Source organism: Vipera ursinii (assembly GCF_947247035.1).
Source record: "Vipera ursinii genome assembly, chromosome: Z".
NCBI classification, from domain to species: Eukaryota; Metazoa; Chordata; class Lepidosauria; order Squamata; family Viperidae; genus Vipera; species Vipera ursinii.
The window spans coordinates 87,335,154-87,354,599 of NC_139517.1; the positions used below are offsets into that span (position 1 = coordinate 87,335,154).

The window sequence follows — 19,446 nt, forward strand, 5'->3', positions numbered from 1 at the left end:
TTGAGAGAAAAACAGTGTGATATTCTGTAAAGAAAAAATAGACAAATATTTGATGTCCAAGGGGCTGTTTTATGGCTTGAAATATAATATTTTTAGCATTTCCCAAAATGTCATGAAATTGCATTTCCAGTTTTCAGTAGAAATGAGTTTATTGGCATTGAAAAGGTGTTCAGGATGTTAAATAATCTTTTGGCTATTACATGTTACCCATTATTTAGGGTATTTTAATTACCAACGTCAAAGTTGTTTCTAATATCTTGGTTTAGTTGTAATAGATGGTGCATCTTTCACATTAGAAGTTCTGATTCATTTCTACTTTTAATGATTTTTAATAATTTCAGGAATATGGTGCTAATGTTTTTCCGAGGTCTGCCCCCATAATTATTTACTTTAAAAATGCAAAATTATAATGCAGTCAGAATAATCATACATTTGTTTTTAAGCATAAAAATGCATTTTGCTTTTACATACACTGACAGGACTGAAAGAAAATAAAATTACTACATTTCTCTTGTCTCTAGGTTATACACCAGCATTGGCCTGTGCTCCCAATAAAGATGTGGCTGACTGCTTGGCTCTCATTCTGGCTACAATGATGCCTGTTTCATCAAGCAGCCAAATACCTTCTCTTACATTTAATTCCATTAATCATTATACCACTAGTTCAAAAACAGTCACCTTTGATTCTTCACCAATTACCAGAAGTGAACATAGTTCTTATTGTAGTTTCAACAACATTGGGAGGGAAGATGGCTATCCATATACAGAAGAAGATGAACTTAATGACTCAGATTCTGAAACATATTAAAAAGCTTCATTAGAGGTCTGAAAAGTGAACTTACTTGCTGAATTTCCAGTTTGTTATTGGAGAAAGCAGTCTTGCTTAATACAAAAAAAGGATAGCCCAAGGAAAATATAACGAAAGTATGGGGACGCAACAAAGAATATGACTCAAGAGATTTTTAAAAGCAGGTTATGCAAATGAAATGGTTGGAATCTGTGGTGAAAATAGTTACCTAGAATGTTATTTAATTGCAATGTATTGGTTTCAGTGAATAATCCCAATAAGGCTGTGCATCTTTGTATAAACAAATATGCAATTATACAACAAAATGGACAATACATTCAAATCTTAACTACAAAAAACTAAGATCATTTTGAAGGCAATAATTGAGTTTGGGACAGGAGGCATTGTTTATGCTGCAAATTGCCAAAGGACCAAATAACTTAAGACTTTTTTTAAATTTAAAAAACCCTTTTTAAGAACACTTGAACAGCTTAAATAAGTAATAGTCTTAACCATCCCTTAAATTACAACTAGTAATTAATCTCAGATTGGTTTTAACTGTTGATTTGTCGTTAATCATCTGATATCCTTCCAACACCATTAAATGTACCATAAAAATACAGCTTTTAATTTGTTAGGCTCTTAAGATATTAAAATTGTTACTAGCTGAATCAGGAATTGTCAAGGTAAAATTAGTACAATAACAGCAATGTAGTAAATCACTGCCTAGCTTTCTTTTATTTATCACACAAATAAAAAAAGAGAGAGGGATGCAAAGATACACACACAAACACACTGACAGGAATTCTTTGTAAGTTAAACTGCATCAAAAATAAAACTGCAATATCCTGATACTTTGTTAGACGCCTTATAAGAATACTGTTTCTTACAATTCACCCAATGTTTTACTAAATTTAGTGAATGATATTGGTGCCTCTATTTGTGTACATATAATTAAAATGTTTTTAAGGCTAAGAATATGATTGAAGTTAATATGATAAAATATTGTCACTCTGTTACCAAAAAGGTACAGTGTCGGATTTTGGAAACATACAGAAGTGCTTCATTTATAATTTTTCAAATGATGCAGATCCTTCTGTTACAGTTAAAAACTTTACCTGTGTTTGTCTAATTTATAATATGCTCCTGAAAAAAACTACAAATGGAAGAATGGCATTTTCCCCTCAAGTTGTTTTGTTAAAATAGAAGTATTTATTTGGTTCTGCTTTAATTGAAAAACAAAACTAATTATTACTTGCTTTGGTTATGTACATGTGAGACTATCTTGCTTGATAAGGTTATAGCAACTGGATCCCTATCTTTTATCTTTTTTTGTATTGTGAAACTGGAAACCTTAATACCATTGTAAACTATCAGCTTGTTTTCTGAACATAGTGTGAAAACACAGGACAGTATTTTGATCTATTTGATAATTTTGTGGGTTTTTTGAAGAATTAATGAGCATGTACATAGAAATAGCATTTGCTTGAATACTGTACTTACCTGCACTCCTTTCAGTACATCAAGATTCCTGTGTATATTTTACAGAGTATAATAAAATCCAAATGTGAGAGTTTTATTTAATGAACAATTTATGTATCATTATGGAGTATTGAGAATTAATTCAAATTTATTGTATTGAAACCTCAGATTTATAAATCTTATTGTGCAATGCTTTTTAATTTTCTTGATTCTAAAGCAATAATTATCTTAACTAGTATTTGAATTAGCAGTAATTCAGATATTTATATATTTTGGAGACCTCATCTTTTTATTTTAACTGGATTTAATTTCTGAAAGAATCATAGATATTGGGCAGTTGAAAATATTGAAAGTCGAGGTTTCCTTTTCTGTATCACTTTATATACATAATGTCTAAAATGGAAAAGATGTAAAAGTCTAGTAATTATCTGAGTATGAATATGCTCTTCATAAGACTTCCTTTTTACTTCACAATTAACCCTGAAGCTATCAACTTCTGGAACACTTGAATAATGATGAACTATGAGGCATTTAGTTACTTGTTTTAGTCAAAAATCAAATCATTGTCTTGTATTTTTCTCAAAATCTTTAGGCAGGCAAAAGAAAAACACAATAAAGCAGTAAAGTCATATTTACCCTATTTAAATAATATCCTCCAATAGCTTTCATTGATCGATACATCAGAGGTTAACAACAAAATAGAATATATGTTTTAAAAAGATGCAATTCTATTCAGATCCTTATAAATCAACCCAGAGCAGCTAAAATCAACTAAAATTGATAAATAATGTATTCCTTATTTCTTCATTTAGATCTGATTTTTCTGGTCCAATATGGTTAGGACATAGTGTCTTTTGGAATATAAGCGGGAAATACAAGGAGGGTAGACAAAAGTTAACTCTTCGATAATTTAGAAGATTATATCTGATACACAGTTCAGACAAAAGTTATCCTGGAACCAGTAAAACAGTAATGAGTACAATATTTGCAAAGAATAAAAAATACTGTAATATATTCCAAAATTTAATACTAATTTTGCTGTAAAAGACAGTATATGAAACAATATAAAACTCATATTTGATATGCTTTATATTGCAGATGAAGAAGTCTTAGATCTGAGGTCCTAGGCAAATCTCCCCTCATTTGAAATACAAATACACTGTTCCTCCTTGACCAATACATCAGCATCTTATAGTCCAGTTTATATCCCAAGATGCCAATAATGCACTAATTTTAGTTTGTTCTAGGGAGATCTACTCAAGTCAGTTTCCTACCTACAGTCTGAATATGCTTCTATAGTAAAGAATCCTTAAGTGCTTTTCTATAATGAATTGGATATAAAATAAAAGCAGAAGTTACACTCGACATTTGCTACAGTGCAATAGAAGTCTCCTGCAAAGGTTCAGTCAGTCCTGTTTTTTAAAAAAGTGAAGTTTCCTTTAGTCCTAAGAAAGTTCAGTTGTGCTTAATATGTATACCTTGGAAATGGTGATTTTATGTTTACATTTTATATCCTTCCCTCCACAAACCTCATGAGTTCTCAAAAAAAATAAAAGAGGTTATCACTAAATATTGCAATAGTTTTGAGTACAGTTTTATTTGTATTCTAAAAAAGTGAATGACTCAATTCAAAATTTAATAAAAGAGTAATGTATTTTTTTAACCATGAAATCCCTTTATTTGGGGTGGAGCTGAGCCAGATGCCCTTCCTGATGCCTAGGTGTAATTGCTATTTAATCTTTGTGCCCTAATAGAGAAACTTTTATTGCAGCCTAGGATTGAACTCTCAACCTTCTGAATGGGAGGCAAGCATCTCCAACTGTAGACCCAGGGCATTTTTTCTTATTGAACGCTCAGAACGGAGTTCCGGCACCTTTTTTGGATGGAACCTTGTAGGGTAGGTAAGGCGGGTTGTATGACATGTGTGAGTTCCAACACCTTTTTCTTTTAAAAAAAAGCACTGTGTAGACCACCTTGCTGCTCAGAAGAAGAAGAATGTATAAGTCCCTGATATTCTTGGTAGGACCTTAAATGTCTGGATCTCAAAATGGAAATCTGAAGGGATTTTTTTTTCCAAAACAAAAATAATTTTTAAAATACCACCGAATTACTGATTTTCTTCATTTTGCTCTAAACTTTGTCTTATTTTTGTCTAATAGTTGTATTTGAAATGTTTTATTTAATCCTGATGTCTGAATGTTAAAGATGGATATCATTTTATTCAAAAGGATTTCCAAAATTGAGTGCAGTGTTTTAAGCTGTATAACCACACAAAAAAATTTAAAATGTGAAGATAATTTTCTTTAGTCCAATTAACCTATTTGCTTAATTACAGGTCAAGTACTACCTTAAGTTTCTCCCCAAAATTCTATTGTGCTGCTTTATCATGATGGAAAGGTATTCCAGTGAGGGATAAGTAAAGAATCCTGAGAGTTGGCATGAAGATTATCCCAGCTGCCCAGCTAAAGCTAGCAATACATATGTTTGGCAATAGCAATACAGGAAGATGCTGGGGATGGATGATAACTTTAGTGACAATGGTAAGAGTATCATTCCATATAGTACAGGAGATTGCAGTGATAAGCCATTCTTATATTTTATCAAGAATGCACGACATTCTGAAATAATTGATGGTACTATAGTGCTAAATGGCAGGCTCCTTGGGTGGGATGGCATTCAACAAGCTATCAAGGAAAAGCTGAGGTACTTTTGGACATCTAGACTTGGTGTTTATGACATGTCTAGAATAAAGCTTTTGGGATATCTAATTGCTAATGCTGCCAATCAGAAAAAAATAAAAACTGCAAAGACAAACTGGGAGTATGGCAGGTAAGAAACATGAGTACAGCAGAACTCAACACAGAGATGAAATCAATTGCTAAATGTTGCATTTTAGGTATTAGCAAATTGAAATGACCCTTGAAGTCAGAAAAATACTGTTTACTAATTAGGATCCAACAGTCAAGGAACAATATTAGTAATAGTAAAAACCATAATTAAGAATTACACTGCAGATTGATACTTGTTACAGTAGCAATAAAGGTCTTACAAATATATTCAGATTTTGTGATGTGTCTACAACTACAAAAATAAGTACAGTGCAGGCAATGGTTGTCAGACCAGTCCAAGAAAGCAATTCCCAAACAAGAATAAGGGATAAACATCAAAGGAAAGTTTTGAGAAGAGAAGCATTGACTATGAGGAAGAAACACTGTAAAAAAATAGCTGATTATTCCAAAAGCACAATATTCTTAATTGCAATATAATGGTTGCAAGTTTAGGAATGGTCCCATTCCTAAACTTGAAGGCTTCAGAAAAGGGCAGTTTGGAGTTATGTCTGGATTTGTACCAAAGATATACTTGCTTCCAAATGTAAGATATTAGAGATGGCACATTCTGCTGCATTGAAGCCATACCTGTGAAATACTCTAAAGGACAAGGCATTTTGAAATAATTCAACTTTAATCATAGTATGTTCCATGTACTGTGTATCTGTAATAAAGGTCCAAAAGCTTTGAATAATCACATCACAGAATATTTATTTGGTTCTTGCATATAATTTTGAGACCTTATATCAAATATTATTTTTGTCCCTCTCATACCAACGTCCATAAAGGCCAGCTGTTATTAAACCAGAAGATCCTCCTGTTTTGTACATGACATAGGAATTTTTTTCCCAGCCCAAATAGTCAGGAAAGTCTAGAGTGACCCCAGATCTTAGCAAGAGAGGAAAGATAAAAGTAGTACTGAAATTTCCTCGGAGCTGAAAATCTATTAATCCAGAAGCCTCTGTGATTTCTTGCCCACAGGTAGAATAGTTAAGTCCACCACATTTCACTAATACACAGGCTTGAACATAGTATGTTCCATGTACTGTATGCAAATCATCAAAAACTCCTAAAACATAAAGTTCATTTGTTTTTTCTAATCGCTTATAGATTAAATTACAACAAAGTATATTGGAACAAACTTCTATATTTCCTTCTTCATTTAGTATGGGTATTAAGGTAAAATTATCATACATCATTATTTCATAAAATACTGGTAAAAATTCTTGGGATAGCTTTTCTTCTATTTCACAGTCAGTTTCTTGGTCCTTATGGCAAATTTGTTTCTCTGTATAAAAATTCAAAGAACTCTTTTGACCGTTGTGGGACATTGCATTGTTTTCCATATTAGTTTCATGATCTGATGTAGTAACTGGGATTTGTACAACTAAAAGTTTCCCATTAATGCTTTCCGTATCATAATAAGTGAAAGATTTTGATGGTGTATATATACCACTACCTGTCATACCAAAGTCAGGATGATGGATATTTGCTGCCAAAAGATTTATTTTAAAAGCAGTTGCAAAAGCTTGTTGAAATTCAATAGCAGACAAAAGTGGAAGTTGATTCATCCATGCAGTGGGATATGCAACCTGAGTTATGTTGTATTGCTTTATAAGGGTTACAGCTGGCTCATAAAATAGAATATCAAAGCAAGTAAAGATTCCAAATCTGCCTGCAAAAGGTGTATCAAAAATCGTATAATCAATCTCTGGTGGAGTATTAAAGGCATACTCAAAATATAGGTTTTGTTTTCTGTATCTGGCTATGAGTGTGCCATTGTCATTAAATACTACATTAGTATTAAACTGATATCTTCCATCTGGTGGACAGTGGGGATCACTTTGCATGCAGGGCTCTTTAGTTCCTAAATTTACAACTAAAAACATTTGATTTTTCAGCGCCATACAGCTGAGTCGATGCAGAACCTATAAAAGCAAAATATTTTTTAAATTAGAATGCTATCTTATAAAAAAAAGGACTGAGCTACAGTATTGTGTTAACTGGCTATTGAATTAGGTACAATTTTAGCCTTTAAATAATTTTTATTTGGAAGAGTGCATTACGAACGTAGAGGAAAGAAATTAAAATAATTAAAGAAATTACCTCAGTGTCATTGAATAAGTAAAATTCTTTGCATGGATTCCATATCAGAGAGTCCAGGTTTGGAATGAAATCCAAGTAAGGATAAAGGGATGCTCTTGTGAAGTTGAAACCCTGAATTCCATCTTCAGGAAAGATAATTATTTGGGCCCCCTAATAGTAACAAAAATATTTATCAGCCAAAGGCTAACTGTGAAACAAAATGATATTAAATAGCAATGCTTTAATGCATATAATTGCTTTCATTAAAAATAATTTCATAATTAAAGGAATATGGACAAATTAATAGATTGTATTTGTGTTTCAATGGAAATTAAATGGACATTATGACTGAAACACACTAATTTTGGAAATGAACGAATCTATCTTTTGCACACATAGAATGCAACCATTGCTTCCTAAGCATTTTATAGGATATGTATAACAAACTTATAGAAAAGTATAATGCATCTTGTTTAACTATCACATTTTTAATTAATTAATAAAGGTGATCTAAGATTCTGGGAACTCAATAGAAATAAATCAAGATGATAGTCTCTTACAGTTCAAATATCTGAAGTCTACATTTTCTTAATGACTATACTACTACATAATACTACTATATTATGATTACACAACTGAAGCTAATCCATTCACTGTTATTTAGGTCTGTGTCAATTTAGAAAATTGCGATAAGCTATTTCCAACTGACTTCCAATGGTAGTCAAATTTTATATTAAAAATGGCAAAGACTAATATTCTACCTGTTTTGCTGCATTAATTACTTGCTCTTCATAAATGTCTAGATTCCTCTTCATTAATTGTAATGCAGTGTGTCGATCAATGATGGCCGCTGGATTGGGATTCAAGATGGCATGATGTTCATATACAGCAGCAACATAATGTTTTCCTCTTTGAATATCTATGGAAAGAACTTGATGACCAAGAACAAAAAAGATGACACTTGCCATGAGCCTAAAATGAAAGCAGATGAATATGACCATTACTAATGACATCTTAGATCAGTAATGTTGAACCTTTTCAGCTTGCAATGTCAAAAATTCAGAAATTACCTAACTTGACTGCTGCCATCTAAATCCCTCTACTCCCAGGTCAGAAGAAAAACAATTTATAACAAAGAGTCACTTTGGATAATGAGATGGGTGGTGTGTAAATAAAATAAATGTAATTTTTTTTATTTGTCTCTCAGAAGAAAAATGCCTATCCAAGGGAGCTCCAGATCACATGATGCCTGGAAATTTCAGAGAATGCAATTGCGTGGCGTTGCAGCCTCCAAAAACAACAGGACAGCATGCCCCTTTCTTGTGTGCTTTTTGGATGCTCTAGAGTCCAGAGGGTTTGGGGGGCATGTTTTACCTTATTTTTGTGTGACCTTTGGAGGCTCCAAAAATTCACATAATAAGAGCATCCTGCACTTTTTGGAAGCTTCAGAGGCCACACAAGAATGTGATATGCTCTTGTGTGGCCTCCACATTCTCTTTACCCTCGTCACATGAGACGGCCTGCTCTTGCACAGTCTCTGGAGCCTCTGAAAATTGTACAAGAACCTCCTGAGGTTTTTGGATGTTGCAGAATCTGCATGAGAGCAGGGCCCACTTGCTTGGATTCCAGAGGTTTTGAAGGCTGCACAAAAGTATACCACATTCTCATCGGTCTTTAGGTATGTCACAAAAAATGGCGTGGCATGTCATTTGTGACCTAAGTGTCACAGATCTGCCATCAGTGCCCTAGTTTCCCCAGTCTTTTTCCACTTCATAAATCTGGGGATTTCATGTTGATTACATTAAGTTCACTAGATTGGAGAAGAGTAGCTAGTTATTAACTTTTAGTTTTTTAAAAATTAAGCTTCAGAAATCATTCTCCATTAGAATCCCAAACACAAAGATAATTTAAAGTTGCAACCGACAACATACAAAAATGATATCAAATGAAATTTAAAAGAAGTACAGCATGGAAATTATTTGCCCATTTCATAATGGACAGATCAATATTTAAATCAGTTGTCTTAATACATAAGTTATAAAATAATATAACAAGGGAACAATAGAGCAGAACAGTTATTTTGGGCAAATATATATGTCACCTAATATTCAAACCACATTTTCAACCTAATGTTCTCCAGAAGGGTTGGGATTACAACACCTAGAATTTCAAGACAATGTGAGCCGAGAAACTTGACAGTTGTACACCCAACACCTCAGGAAGGCATTAGATTGGGAAATGCTACTGTAACAAATATGATTATTACCATAAGCTATTTTTAGGCAAATTCTGGCTACACTGCTCTGGAAACAGATGTGCTCTTCTAAGAATGTTCTCTTCTGGTAATTGATTTACTTGCTCTATGAGAACAATTCAGCTGCTGTTTTAGGGAACACACAGAAGAGTTTGTACAGCTTAAATACAAGAAGAAATGTTCCTTTGTGCAAAGCCTATTAAAATGCAGGTGCAGTTACTGTATGCAATGTAATATATGACTATACAGAAGAGCGATATATGATGTTATTCTGCCCAGGGAAAGAACATATTTTTATTTACTTGTTGCAATGCTGTGGAAGGCATGTAAGAAATATATACTATTTTTATGTATAATTTTTATTAAATTTTAAATAAAATAAACATAAAAGTAATGTTTTTATTAACACTTAAATGAAAAAAACTATACTAATAGAAAATAAAGGAGAAAATACAAGAAATCAAAGAAAAAGATGTAATAAAGGGAGGAAAAGTTAAAAAATAGAAAAGAAAGAAAAAATATATAAAGAAGTAGGAGTATATGCTATTTCATGAAACTTGTTAGCCCTGTGTCAGTGAAGCTGTTACTTAAAAAATCATCTTTTAGCAGCACATAGTGACTGAACAGAAAGAACAGCACTACACTATTACCAAGAACTATTCATAATTATATAATGATTGTCATGAAGACCTCCAGCATCAAAGACTTCTGGAAGAAAATAAAGGTGACATTCTATAAAAAAATTACTAGGATTCTAGCCAAAAATCTACAGACGTTGTCTTTATCTGTTATTTAATCCCATTTATATCCTGCCCTTCTCCGAAGAGTCAGGGCGGCTTACAATTTAAAGCACAAATCAATGTGCTTAGCAGTAGCCTTCATTCTATGTATATGCCTGCTTATTAGGGCTTTCGGGGGGGCCCAAGCGGCATTATTACAAAGTCAGCTTATTGCCCCCAACAATCTGGGTCCTAGGCCACACAATGGAAGAAAAATGGTGTTTACACTGTAGGAAAAAAACTGTACAGTTGAAAAAAAATATTAATTTCTTAATACAGATGTTTCTGATTTCTAATGAAATTTATAAAAGAAGTTGTTTTAATTATGTGGATTTAACAACACTTAGTTAAGGTTCAAAAGAAGAAAATTGTTAAAATTCTTGTTTGATGAAAATGGAAATCTAACTCCAGTGACTTTGTAAGTTAATGGTTCCTCTACTTTGCTATTCTTCCAACTTCATTGCATTCTTCCATTGATTGGATTTTGTGTCAGAGTGCAAACATAAGGATTGATCTCAAGAAATTATTGGTGATACATTAGGATGACATCTCCTATTATGTAAATATCTCCCTGCATCCCAAGCTTTTAATAAATGCACTGAAAGAATATGAACAGAATGCATGGTTTTAACTGGAATTGTATGCAAATTCACATTCCAATTTTAACACTTTAACATGTTAAAAGTTTATTTCATGTACTAAAAGTTTTGATTCCATATGTGTGTGTGTGTGTGTGTGTGTGTGTGTGTGTAGATCTTTGGTTATTCGGGTTTTTTCCCCACGTAGAATTGGAGGTATCAGGGCAACATTTCGACGAAATCTCATCTGTCATCCTCAGGCTGGTGACTTCAGCTTCGTTCTTCTGGGAGAAGTGTGTGATAGTGGCTGTTTTTTCTTCTTTTTTAAACTGCCACAGGGGGTGTGTTCTGTGGGTGGAGGCTTGGCTGTGTTCTGATGGGGTGGAGGTGTGCTCTGATTGGGTGGGGGCTTAGCTGTGTTCTGATGGGTGGGAGTGTGTTTTGAATGGGGACTGTGTTCTGATTGGGGATGTGTTTTGAGTGGATGGGCGAGGTGTGCTCTGATTGGGTGGGGGACCAAATGTGTTCTGATTGGGTGGGAGTGTGTTTTGAATGGTGGGTGTATTCTGATTGGGTGGGGATATGTTCTGAGTGGGTGGGCTGGTCTCAGCTGCCAGCCCCAGACCTGAGCTGGTGAGTTGTGCTGCTTTTGTTCGGCCACATCAGCCACTTTAAACCCCTCCAAACCACACAATAAGCAAACTGACACCTACTATAAAAACATGGCACCACCACAAACACGAAGCCGAACAAAAGCAGCACAACTCACCAGCTCAGGTCTGGGGCTGGCAGCTGAGACCAGCCCACCCACTCAGAACATACCCCCCACCCAATCAGAACACACCCACCATTCAAAACACACTCCCACCCAATCAGAACACACCCACCATTCAAAACACACTCCCACCCAATCAGAACACACTTGGTCCCCCACCCAATCAGAGCACACCTCCACAGAACACACCCCCTCTGGCAGTTTAAAAAAGAGGAACAAACAGCCACATGCTTCTCCCAGAAGAAGGAAGCTAAAGCCACCAGCCTGATGATGACGGATGGGATTCCGTCGAAACGTTGCGCCTACACCTTTAGTTCTACGCGGGGAAAAACCCGAATAACCAAAGATCCATATGTGTTCTGAGTGGATGGGCTGGTCTCAGCTGCCAGCTCCAGACCTGAGCTCATGAGTTGTGCTGCTTTTGTTCGGCTTCGTGTTTGTGGTGGTGCCATGTTTTTATAGTGGGTGTCAGTTTGCTTATTGTGTGGTTTGAAGGGGTTTAAAGTGGCTGATGTTGCAGCTGTAGTTAGGTTTCTGTTTTGTGGTTGTGCCTCGTTATCATTGTGGGTTCGGATTTGCTTTTTGAATGGTTGTGTGGTGGTGATGTCATGTGATGTTATCATGAGTTTGGGTCTGGTATCATTCTTGGTGGTTGGGCCTCCTCTGTCAATTAAGGCGGGTTTCCAAATGGCTGGAAGGCGAGAGGTATCATCTCGTTTATTCATGCTGTGGGGGCGTTTTTCTATCTCAATGGCTTCTCTGATTATTCTGTTGTTGAAATGTTCAATTTTGGCGATAGTTTTGGTTTTTTAAAAATCAATTTCATGTCCCATGGCTTCAAAGTGTTGGACCAGGGATGAAGTTTGTTCTCCCTTTCTGAGTGAGTTTTTGTGCTCTTCAATGCGTGCACTTATTCTTCTGTTGGTCTGTCCGATGTATGTGGTGGGGCAGGTGGTGCATGGGATTTCATATACTCCTTGGTTTTCTAACCTAATTATGTCCTTGGGGTTTCTTAGGATGGTGGATATTTTTCTGTCTGTGTAGAATGCTGTTTTGATGTTGTGTTTTTGGAGGACCTTGCTGATTCTGTCTGTGGTCCCTTTTAAGTATGGGAGGAGGGCTTTGCCATTTTCTTGTTCTCTGTCTTGGGTTTTTGTGGGTGTCTCTCTTCGGATTAAGTTGGTAATCGTGTTTCTTTGGAATCCATTGGCTGTTAGTACATTAGTGAGAGTGTGTAGTTCGGTTTTTAGGTGTTGTTCGTCACCTAGGTGTTTTGTTCTGGAGATGAGTATCTTGGCTACGGAGTTGATCTGTGCTGGGTGGTGGTGTGAGAGTGCGTTCAGATAGCGGTTTGTGTGTGTTTTTTTATGGTAGATAGTGTGTCCTAGGGAGCCGTTGGATTTCTTGTAGACTAAGACATCAAGGAAGGGAAGTTGATTGTTAGCTTCTGTTTCCATGGTGAATTGTATTTTGGGGTGTAGGCTATTGAGGTGTCTGAGGAAGTCATCCAGTTTTTCTTTGCCGTGTGGCCAGATTACGAAGGTGTCATCTACGTATCTGAGCCAGAGTTTGGGTTTGTGGTTGGATTTTTCTAGAGCGAGGGTTTCAAAGTGTTCCATGTAGAGGTTTGCGATGACAGGTGAAAGGGGTGATCCCATGGGTGCTCCTTCCATTTGTTTGTATCTTTGTCCATTGTAGATGAAGTATGTGTTAGATAGGCAGTGGTTGGTCAGATCTAGGATGTGTTTTGGGGGGTTGTATTTATTTAGGATAGCTGTCAAGGCTTCTTTGATTGGCACTTGGGTGAAGAGGGATACGACATCGAAGCTCACAAGTAGGTCACAGGGCTGTAAGTTTAGTTTACTTATGATCTCTATGAATTGGAGTGAGTTTTGTACGTGTGAGGTGATGGAATTTGCGTAAGGCTGTAGTTGTTTGGCCAGAAATTTGGCTAGATTTTGTAGAGGTGAGCCTATGGAGCTGACTATGGGTCTGAGTGGGGTTCCTTCTTTGTGTATCTTGGGCAGACCATAGAGCTTAGGACATCTGGATGATTTTTCTCTGGGAATGATTGTTTTCTGGATCTCTTCACTGATGGGGGTGGCTTTTATTTTTGATTTTGTGGTTTTTTCCAGGTAGGTGGTGGGATCTGTCTTGAGGAGTTTGTATGTGGAGTCTCGGAGTAGGTTGGATAATTTGGTATGGTAGTCAGATGAGTTCATTACCACCGTGGTGTTGCCTTTGTCTGCTGGCAGAATGATTATGCTGGTGTCATTTTTTAGGTTAAGTAGTGCTGTCTGTTCCTCTTTGGGTAAGTTGCTTTTGGGTGGTTTGCTGGTGCAGAGGATGTTGGTAACTTCGAGTCTGATTTTGTTGGCGTCATCAGGGTTAATTTTGGTCAGGCTGGATTCGACTCCGCATATAATGGTTTCCGTGGGAATGTGTTTGGGAGCGACTGCAAAATTAAATCCTTTAGACAGGACGTTGGTTTCGGCTTTGGTGAGAATCCTATCTGAGATGTTGTGCACAGTTTGTTTCATGTGTTGCTGTGGGAGAGGAGGGGTTTGTTTCTGGCGTTCCTTTAGTCTTCGGAGTTTATTGGTGTGTGTGTCTGTTTTGTAGGCAGTCTCTGTTTCAGCTCTCCAGACGGCGATTTGTTTGAATTTGTCCCAAAGTGTGGGGTGGATCTTGTTGCTGAGATTGAGGTGAAGTGTGAGGAGGTCTCTGTTGATTCGGTCCAGGAGGAATCTTTTTGTGTGGAGTTCATTTCTGATTAGGGCCAGTTCAGTTCTTATCAGGATGCGTTTGATGGCTGCAGAGTTGGAGTGGAATTTCAATTGGAAGGATGTAGGGATTAAATTTTGATCTCGGCAGTTGCGTAGGAATGTGAGGTCACACAGAATGGAAGCTCTTCGTACTTCGAGTTTTTCGTAGGTCCTAGTTAGCTGGTAGATTTCCTCCCCGTAGAGGTAAGATATTTGTTTTCTGAGGTTTTCGCGGGTGTTCGTATGTGGATCTTTGGTTATTCGGGTTTTTCCCCGCGTAGAACTAAAGGTGTAGGCGCAACGTTTCGACGGAATCCCATCCGTCATCATCAGGCTGGTGGCTTTAGCTTCCTTCTTCTGGGAGAAGAACATCAAAACAGCATTCTACACAGACAGAAAAATATCCACCATCCTAAGAAACCCCAAGGACATAATTGGGTTAGAAAACCAAGGAGTATACGAAATCCCATGCACCACCTGCCCCACCACATACATCGGACAGACCAACAGAAGAATAAGTGCACGCATTGAAGAGCACAAAAACTCACTCAGAAAGGGAGAACAAACTTCATCCCTGGTCCAACACTTTGAAGCCACGGGACATGAAATTGATTTTAAAAAAACCAAAACTATCGCCAAAATTGAACATTTCAACAACAGAATAATCAGAGAAGCCATTGAGATAGAAAAACGCCCCCACAGCATGAATAAACGAGATGATACCTCTCGCCTTCCAGCCATTTGGAAACCCGCCTTAATTGACAGACGAGGCCCAACCACCAAGAATGATACCAGACCCAAACTCATGATAACATCACATGACATCACCACCACACAACCATTCAAAAAGCAAATCCGAACCCACAAAGATAACGAGGCACAACCACAAAACAGAAACCTAACTACAGCTGCAACATCAGCCACTTTAAACCCCTTCAAACCACACAATAAGCAAACTGACACCCACTATAAAAACATGGCACCACCACAAACACGAAGCCGAACAAAAGCAGCACAACTCATGAGCTCAGGTCTGGAGCTGGCAGCTGAGACCAGCCCATCCACTCAGAACACACCCCCACCCAATCAGAACACACCCACCATTCAAAACACACTCCCACCCAATCAGAACACACTTGGTCCCCCACCCAATCAGAGCACACCTCCACAGAACACACCCCCTCTGGCAGTTTAAAAAAGAGGAACAAACAGCCACATGCTTCTCCCAGAAGAAGGAAGCTAAAGCCACCAGCCTGATGATGACGGATGGGATTCCGTCGAAACGTTGCGCCTACACCTTTAGTTCTACGCGGGGAAAAACCCGAATAACCAAAGATCCACATACGAACACCAGCGAAAACCTCAGAAAACTATATATATATATATATATATATATATATATATATATATATATATATATATATATATGCACACACACACACACATACATATATATATACACAATTTTATTTTCCCATTTCTTCCACAAGCAAGTCAACAAATATATCGCCATACATAAATGCATACATGTCCATTTCCCCTTTCACTGTATCCACCCTCCTTCTCTCTCTTCCCTCTTCTCTACTTTCTTTCTCCTTTTCTCCTTTCTTTCCTACTTCCCTCTTCTTCCTCTCCTCTCCTCTTTCCCTCACCACTCCCCTCCCGTTTCTCCCCACTTCTCCCCTTTCCCTCCAACCTTCCTACTTTCTTCCCCCTCCTCTACTCTCTTCCCTCTCCTTTCTTCCCTCCCATTCCTCTTCCAATACAATTCAGGGGTGATGTCCCAGCAGCTCCTCTCCTTGGATTTTCAATGTCTATATTAGGTATGATAATATCCTTATCTCCTCATTTTTCTTCCATCTAAATTAGTGTTAGCTGTCTTTTAAGCATATTCTTTTTCACCCACTCATAAAATTTTCCCCAAATTTCATAATACTCTGATTCTGTCTTATCTTTAATTATCATTGTTAATCTATTTATTTCTGCACATTCCATTATTTTCCCGATCACCTCTTCTTCTGGAGGAGCTTTCAATGCCTTCCAGTTTTCTGCAAACACAATCCTAGCTGCAGTGGTTATATGAATAATCAAATATGAGCTCTCTTTGCTACATTTTTCTGGTAAAATACCCAACAGGAATATTTCTGGTCTTAATTCTATACGTCGTTGTTTCATCTTTTCTATCCATGATTTGATTATGTTCCAATAGGTTTTAGCTTCTGCACACATCCACCACATATGCTTCCTTATAGTAAATAAGGAGAATCTGTAACCTTTTGAATATCATCAAGGATATATCAAAACAAGTCCAGCGAACATAACCCATAGGAAAGAACAATATCTACAGGTTTACAGACTTTGTGCCCTGGCATACATTTTGATATATAATAAATAAAAAATAACCCAACGATCACAACTAACAACAAAATGATAACTCTTACTTTTATTACTGTTATTAATATTATTGGTAGCTAATCTTTTATGTTGTTGGAGGTAAAACCTGATAATGATAATGAGTGATAAAGACAGGCTAAACAGTAGCTAAAATGGTATTTGCTCCCTGTAAGATGAAACAAAAATTATAGAAAAATCAAGAGGCCAAATCTAACTGAAAAGTAACACATATTATATATAGTAAGCAGGTCTAGAAGGCTATATGCAAGAAAGTAAAAGTAGTAATGTAATGTAAACAAGTAAAATTGAAATAAACATCTAAGGAGAAATATGGAAAATGTATGTCACCAAGATGTTTTTAACATAATTTTGTCGTGCAGTTTTTTAAAAAAAAAATGCTGAATGACAATATATGCAGATAGATCTGTTTCTAATCAAAGAATGGAAATTCTGGAAAACTTCAATAAAATTAAGTATATTGATTTAAATCAGATTTAAACCTGATTTAAACCTGCAGCATTATATTAGTCCTGCAGCACTATATTGGTAACAGCCTTGTTTTGTGAAAAACTTTCCTGTGTATTAATAATCTAGCTTTGTCATCTTCAGATTAATAAGGTACAAAATGTTATGGAAATCAACTACATTTATTGTTCAAATTAACTAAGTATTGGTAACTTAAGACCCCAGAACTTCTCTGTGGCATTTATTTTCCTTCCATTTGTTTTATACTTGTTTGTTGGCTTTGCTAGCTACCTCACAAGCATTCTGACTGGGGATTATAACTCTCTGGAGTAGAAGTGAGAGATACCTAATTTCCAATAAACTATCAAATTCACAGCATGGGTTTAACCCCCCAGTCCATACTTGCTCCCACCCTTTTGACTCTGCAAATTTTTAAAAGCCTCTTGTTCTTCAGGCCTTGGATTACGAAATTTGTCTTTTTTTCTTGATATATTTTGTGTTTAAAAAAATCTGTAAACTGTACAAAGTTGCTATGGAGCTGGTTGTCCTTAAAATGAAATAATAAATCAAGTATCTGTTTCTCTTAAAAATATGTGTTGGGAGAATATGTTATTCTGAATTTCTTAGGTATCTAGTATACAATATACAGTATACAATACCTGTTATCCAGATTTTAACCCCTAATTTTAGATTTACCCATTTCTTAAAATATTCTTCAAGCTTAGCATTTCAGGATAATTTATTTACAAATTTACAAAATTTACAAATATAAGCTGTGGGGACTGACTGGGACCACGTTTTAGCAGGCAGTGGGTTGTCAATTTATCATCCAGGATTGTGCAGTCAGAAAAATAAGTCAAGTTAATTGCTTAAGAAAGTCAGAAAACACGTTTTCATTGGGATGTACACCTTCTTTACTGTCACATATTGCATTATATAATTGCTGTTTTTGACTTCCACAGATCCCTAAAGAACATTGGACTTCCCGCTTTCCCAACAGATTGGCAAATCATCAAGGGAAGCGGGTTGGCACAAGCCGGCCAATCAGAAAGTTTTAGCTGATGCCACGTCCTCTTGTAACGTAACCATCCATCAAACTGAGCGAGCTGCCTGACATTCCTTGGGCGGCGCCGTTTCACAAGAATCCATAAAGCCACGCCCACGCGTTCTTTAATGGCTGGCTCTTTTCAAGTCCTAGACTAGGTTTTTCCCATTGGTCAAGAGAAACGTACCTCACCATAAATGGCGGGGCTATCGTCCTTTTTTCCATTTCCAGGAAGATTACCTCGCAAAATCTGGAAGGGATGGAGGAAGATGAACTTGTTAGTGGGGCTCAGCTCATCGCGGAGTCCCTAAAGACACAAGTAAGAGTGCTGCGTGACTCCTGAGTCTGGCTTCAGCCTGAACGGGGGAATGGGAAAGACCATTTCGAAGTACAGCGGGGGTGTCGAGTTGTGGAATAAAGAAGATCGCGGGACTCCTGTTAGACTCCTCCCCTGCAAGGGCAAAATTTCTTGCTTGTGAAATTTAAAAAGATGTTCCCTTTGACGCGTTTTGTTTAACCACGGTTTATTGAAAAAATCACAAGCGAGTACATTCACACAATATACAAGATCAATACAAAGAAAGCATATTATGTTTATTGTGTGAATCAGGGCAGAGTGGTGTTAAGTAAATGACACAAAACAAACAAGATTCGCCTTAGAACACCCACAGAAACTTTTGTGATATATCTGCCAAGGCAGGAGTCGTACATTTCGTGTTTATAGGAATTTGCAAGAAAACTACATGGTATTCACCTGCACCTATTCTAGAAAGCTTTTAATCTTTATTATTTTCAGTCTGAATATTTGTGGGATATCCATTTGGTGACTAATAAATGTTACAATGGGAATCATATTTGATTTGCAGTCTAGGTGCTGCTGATTTTTTTTCCTACTTAATTCTGCAGAAGTGATTTGTAAACAAAGGAATTTATGTTTATTTTAAACTAAACTAAGCACTGTTGTTTCACTATTGCCTTTTACCCTGTCCTATTTTTATTTATTTTATTTATCTTATCTCTAAAATGTTGACCCTAACATACAGAACAGAATCCATGAGTTTAGATTTTATGGTCAATCGAAAATAAATAGTACTTAGAAAAGTAGATGCAAGAAAGAGTATTGTAGGGAAATGGGTTCTTTTGAATTACAGACTCATTTTGTGATTAATAGGATATATCTCATATAATGTAATTATAACTAACCTTATA

At 36.4% G+C, this 19,446-nt stretch overlaps 3 protein-coding genes across 6 annotated transcripts in view; 2 read left to right on the top strand and 1 right to left on the bottom strand.

Moving 5' to 3' along the window:
• ANKRD28 (ankyrin repeat domain 28) overlaps window positions 1-2,789 on the top strand; it is a gene marked incomplete at its 5' end in the record, with an annotated part of 86,820 nt that extends 84,031 nt beyond the window's left edge. For all 4 annotated transcript variants that reach the window (XM_083376119.1, XM_083376117.1, XM_083376116.1 and 1 more), the window contains one exon: window positions 522-2,789. In XM_083376119.1, the coding sequence (XP_083232245.1) occupies window positions 522-808 (287 nt within the window). In that variant the 3' untranslated portion in view covers window positions 809-2,789. The remainder of the gene's footprint in view (window positions 1-521) is intronic.
• A 2,996-nt stretch (window positions 2,790-5,785) lies between these two features.
• BTD (biotinidase) lies at window positions 5,786-18,602 on the bottom strand. Its single transcript, XM_083376946.1, has 4 exons — window positions 18,425-18,602; window positions 7,944-8,154; window positions 7,204-7,353; window positions 5,786-7,025 (listed from the first exon to the last, which is right to left on the bottom strand). The coding sequence occupies exons 1-4, from the start codon at window positions 18,460-18,462 to the stop codon at window positions 5,844-5,846; spliced, it is 1,581 nt and encodes a 526-aa protein (XP_083233072.1). The 5' UTR covers window positions 18,463-18,602; the 3' UTR covers window positions 5,786-5,843.
• HACL1 (2-hydroxyacyl-CoA lyase 1) overlaps window positions 18,285-19,446 on the top strand; it is a 29,776-nt gene continuing 28,614 nt past the window's right edge. The window contains exon 1 of the mRNA XM_083376945.1: window positions 18,285-18,556. Within this exon, the coding sequence (XP_083233071.1) occupies window positions 18,497-18,556 (60 nt within the window). The 5' untranslated portion in view covers window positions 18,285-18,496. The remainder of the gene's footprint in view (window positions 18,557-19,446) is intronic.

What these genes read in the sequence shown, in the direction of transcription:
- BTD (XM_083376946.1), bottom strand. Translation starts at nt 18,462, where the DNA reads ATGGAAAAAAGGACGATAGCCCCGCCATTTATGGTGAG. An exon ending in TAATTAATGCAGCAAAACAG is followed by an intron (nt 7,354 to 7,943) that starts GTAGAATATTAG and finishes TGTTACTATTAG; the next exon opens with GGGGCCCAAATAATTATCTT. An exon ending in ACTTATTCAATGACACTGAG is followed by an intron (nt 7,026 to 7,203) that starts GTAATTTCTTTA and finishes TTGCTTTTATAG; the next exon opens with GTTCTGCATCGACTCAGCTG.